At 38.1% G+C, this 5,132-nt stretch overlaps 1 protein-coding gene across 1 annotated transcript; it reads right to left on the bottom strand.

Moving 5' to 3' along the window:
* Positions 1 to 1,673: 1,673 nt before the first annotated feature.
* Positions 1,674 to 4,918, bottom strand: LOC133847945 (putative uncharacterized protein DDB_G0271606). Its single transcript, XM_062283282.1, has 4 exons — positions 4,897 to 4,918; positions 3,358 to 4,004; positions 3,119 to 3,271; positions 1,674 to 2,651 (listed from the first exon to the last, which is right to left on the bottom strand). The coding sequence occupies exons 1-4, from the start codon at positions 4,901 to 4,903 to the stop codon at positions 1,695 to 1,697; spliced, it is 1,764 nt and encodes a 587-aa protein (XP_062139266.1). The 5' UTR covers positions 4,904 to 4,918; the 3' UTR covers positions 1,674 to 1,694.
* Positions 4,919 to 5,132: the final 214 nt, after the last annotated feature.

Consider the following 5,132-nt stretch of genomic DNA (forward strand, 5'->3'; position numbering starts at 1 on the left):
GGCAGACAGATCTTCAACCAAAAGATGATCTCTTAATATCAATATAATCAGCATCATCGGAGTTCCAATAAAAGTGAAAAGAATGAATTATGAATTTCTATTTAAGAATGTAAAACAAATTTAATTTTATTCAGTTATTTGAATTTTAAAAGATACTAAAGCTAAACTAAAAGAAAAATAACAAATTAAAAGATATACACGCATTTCTGTATTAAATTTTAAGTTCTAATAATACTTTTTTTTTTCAATAATAATGTTACAAAATCTTTTTTCCATTCATTTAGTCTATTTATTTAAGTCTTTAATTTGTAAGGTCCAAAAGCTTTTGAATAAAAGTGAAAAATTAAAAAATATAACTATCAGATATTAGTTTCAATTACTGAACCTAATTTCCTAAAATAAAATATTCATTTTATTTAGTGAAATCGTTTATGAATTTAATTTGTAAGCTCTAGAATTTCTTTGTCAATCTAAGCAGTATCAAATTTCTTTGATAGAAATGCGAAAAAATCAATTAAAAATATATTGATTAATTTTTTTATAAACACTATTTCGCTTGCTTTAATTCTTAAAGTTATTTATTGAAAGAAAAAAAAACAACACAAAATCTAGGCAAAAACCAAACTAAATACGAAGCTAGCTATGGCATCTTAGGCCTTTGACTTGTTTATTTTTCTATTTAATGCAGTTACGAAAATATGTCAATAATTTATTTTCTTTTATTTTATCACCCGAGTTTTAATCTCTGAAATCTGTAAAACAAAAAAAAAATATTGCCGAAGTATGCAAGTAAAACGCATTGTTATTTATTTGTCATGTATTTATTGTTTGCTTTTATTTCGCCAGCTTATTTTATCAAGTTTCTACATAAAAATGTGGGTGTGCGCTAAATATATATATATTTACAATTTGATCAGATATTAAAAAAAAAAATACAAACTAGCTAAGCATAACGCGGTTAACACTCACGACTATATCACAGTTCAAACAATGCTTATTAAATGCTACTGAAAAAAAATGTTGTATGCTAAATTAAGCTACATAAATTAACTTAAATAATAAACGAAAAAAAAGCAAAAAAAAATTAAAAATACGAATAAAGATACAGATACAATTATTGGTATTTTATAACTAAGAAAATGTTTTCGAGAAAATTCACGTAATACTTTCGAGTTGGTTAGGATGCCAAATAAAATAATAAACTAAATAGGAATGCAATGATAATCATAATGCGGTGCGGTGCGGTGCGGTGCGGTTGATCTTATGTGACTAGAACGGCAACAGCTTCAAAGGGGAGGTAGATATTATTAGGGGTTTGGTTGGGTGAGGGAATGTTTTGTTGTTGTTGGTTTGTAGTTGCTTCCTATTAATTGTAATGCTTAATTAAATTGATATTCGATTGTGATTCGGGGGGATAAATAACTTAAACGAGAGCCTATCAAAATAATTAAGATAATAGTAATACTTATGACGCCGTCGGGGGAATAATTTTGCGGGTGGGGGTGAGGTAAAGAGAGAGAGAGAGAGAGAGAAGTGGAGCGACTTTGTTTGAAAACTCCATCAAATAATTTACTTAAACTAGGCGAGCTTGGGATTGCGTTTTGGTGGAATATACATAATAATAATATTTAAGATTGTCTTTTCCTGTTTTTTTTTTCTTATTTTTGTTGTTGTTGTTGTTGTTGTTCCGTTTGTCACTTGTGTTTGTTTTGTGTGTTTTTCACGTGCGCAGCACGCGGCGACGCTGATGCAGACAGAGACGCTGACGCTGACGCTGACGCTGACGTTAACTTTGACGCAGATGACGATGATGACAACGTTGATGGCTGCTGGTGGCGCTTGCCACGTCCACGTCTGCCCGAGACTGAAGCTGAGGCTGCAGCTGACTGCGATGCTGAGCTGGCATCGAGCGACGGTTTGGAGACCTCGTTGAACTCTTTGCGGTTGCCGCCGCCAGCATTATTGGCAGCCAGCTGCGAAAGCTGCAACCGCTGCTGCTGCCGTTGCCGTTGCTGCTGCTGCTGCTGTTGTTGCTGCCACAGCTGTTGTTGCTGCGACGACTGTGATGGCTGCTGCTGCTGCTGCTGCAGCTGCAGCTGTTGGCGCTGTCGCTGCCGCTGCTGCTGGCTGCGCTGGCGTCGCTGCTGACGCACACGCTTGCTGTCGCGTCGCAGCAGCTGCCACATGGTGCGCAGAAATTCATAATAATGATGCTTCACAAATCGCACATCAATCGCATCGGCTTCCACCAATTGCATGTTCGATGCTGCCGTTGCACTTGCACTTGCTGTGGTTGCAAGTGTTGCAGTTGATGCTGCTGCCACAGCGGCAGCACCTGGACGACGCTTGCTGCGCAGCTTGAGACGTTTGTTCATATCGCTGCGCGATATTTGTGGCAATTGCGGCGTTTGGCGACGTTGCTGCTTCATCGACGTTGACCGGCCCGGCGCCATCGCCGGATACGTGTTGTTAACGGCCGTCTCAAGTTCACAGAGCATGCTCCGTGAGCTGATCAATAGATCCCTCAGCTCCTTGGCCATCGGCGACTCGCGCTTCAAGTAATGACGATCCCAACTGATCTGGATGCGACGCAAGTAAGCAAAGCTGGCCACATAAGTCTGCATGTTGCGATACCAACGCTTCAAAGCGATCTGCGTGAATGAAGAATAGAAGAGAAAACAATATGTTGGAAAATTAGTGAAGAAATTAATTGGGAAAGCGAGAGTATAAGTATATCTCGCTTAGCGGCCTTAATCAAAGTTTTCTATGCTAATCCTCTAAGTGTTGTTTACCATGTGAAACTAAGATGTTCTCTATCATCTTAACTACTTATAAGCAACTGCGCTTAACAGTAACTTAGCAAAATAAACTGAAGTGGGTAATATATAGCATTTTTTGCGCTTAATTGTCTTTAATATCATTTCAATGTTAGTATCTATTAAACGCGAAATATATGCCACTAAGTGCACTAGTGGCGCTAAAGTGCACAATGAGGTTCTCGAGTAGAGCACAGCATTTGATATGCATTTATGTTCTTAGCTAAATATCTTTTTCCTGCTAAGTAACTAGGCCGCTAAGAGATCATGTGGCGCTTAAGTGCAATGTGTGAGTTACTTACCGTTGAATTGGGCTTGAGCTTGGGCAAAAACTTGTAGTTGGGATTATGCAGCGACCACATCTGCATGTCCCGTATATCGATGCCCTTGTGATCGTGGCTATTGTTGAGCGTGCGATATTCCGTGCCAGCATTGCGCTGCAGTATTTTGAAGATCTAAAAGAAATACGAGAGAAAGCAATAGGGAAGAAACGTATTTAGTAATTGCATTAGAATCACTTTGCACCTTTGTTTTGCCTTACCTCCTTGGGACGATGGGCGCGACGTCGTTGATTGGCCGTGGATGTGGCGTGATATGTGGGCGGAATGTGTGATCCGCCGCAAGGATTCATCCACTCGAGAGCCGTGGTATTCTCATTGTAGTTGCGATAATCATCCCAGCTGCTGTTGCGCTTGCGATGTCGCTTGCGCGCAAGTCCAGCTAAGACCACAGACGACGACGACGACGACGACGAGGAAGATGACGACGACGAAGACGATGATGACGAAGAAGAGAGGGTTGGAGATGGTGATGGGGAGGTTGTGCTTGTACTGCGACTGATGATGGTGGTGGTGGTGGTGGTGATGGTGCTGGAACCCTCGATTACGGTTAGGCCACCGTGAGCTGTGGCTGCAATCGTGGCCATCGCGAGTGTGGCATGTGGCAAGCATGTGAATTGGAACAGCAGCAGCAGCAGCAGCAGCGGTAACAGGCGATTGGACCACATATCCGCATTGTCCTGCCGCCGATGATGATGATGATGATGGCTCCAGTGGCGCCGATGCCTTTGGTGATGACTTGTTGCCAGACTTCTCGCTGCCACTGTCGCTGGCCTTGTGCTTGGTGTTCTTGTTGTTGTTGTAGCCGTCTTGTTGCCTTTAACTTTGGTTGCAGCGTGATGGCAACCAACTGAAAAATGAATATATATATTTTTTATTGATGTTGTCGTCTTCTTGCTTCTTGCTTCGTACTTCTTGTTAATCTATTATATATCTATTACGTCTTTACTATATACTCTTATTTATATGTGATTTTGATTTTTTATATATGTATATAGAGAATTTTATTTTATTTTATTCGATTTTATTTATTTTATTTTTTTTGATCGTGTGTGTTCAATGGGCCAAAAGAAAAGAAATTGCGAAATCGTCTGTTTTGTGCAGTATTCCAAAAAAGTGTTCTTTTTTCTTAGCAAATGCAAAAAAAGGAAACAGAAATAGAGAAAAAATAAATAAACACACACACACAATAAATATCAAGTGATTAACATGGCAGGAATTGTTGCCGCTGGCTATTCAGATTCGATTCGATTCGATATATAGATAGATAGATATATATGAGCGATTTGTCTATATATAAACAGGACTTCCGTTTTTTAATTTTTGTAATTCCTTCAACAATGCAAATGCAACAGCAATGCAACTTGCTTGTATCTCAAAAATTTTGTTAAAATTTCTAACATTTTTTAACGCGTTCAAAATATCCGGCTTTTTGGATATTTATATATATATATTTTTTTTGCGATTTTTTTGGGTAATTTTCTAAATACTTGAAATTTGTTAACAGTTAACTCAAATCTCGAAAACTTGATTCGGAATTATTCAAATCGTTGACTAGAATATCAATTAGCACTGAGCTCGAGCAAAACTTTTTGTGCTGGAACAAATCCTTTTCAAAGGATACGAGGAGCTGCGCATGCGTTCAATCGATTTAATCGTAAAATTCGAATTCAACTCGCACTTATCTTATGATCAACAAGAAAGATTGTAAAAAATAATTAAGAAACTAAACTAATACACACACCGCATTATTGTTGAAAAAGATATCCACAAAACAAAATTGTTAGATGCAACAATTTTGCAATATAATAATCCAGTTTATGTCGCGATCTCGTTTTAGTTTATTATACGTATTTTGATTTGTATTTTTTTTTTTTTGGGTCACACGCGACGAGGCACTTAAACAAAAAAATGATTGAAAAATTGTGAAAATTGTTTTTCACAGATTTTGTAGTTTGTTGTCTTTGAATTTGTTTGC

This window comes from Drosophila sulfurigaster, chromosome X, assembly GCF_023558435.1.
Source record: "Drosophila sulfurigaster albostrigata strain 15112-1811.04 chromosome X, ASM2355843v2, whole genome shotgun sequence".
NCBI classification, from domain to species: Eukaryota; Metazoa; Arthropoda; class Insecta; order Diptera; family Drosophilidae; genus Drosophila; species Drosophila sulfurigaster.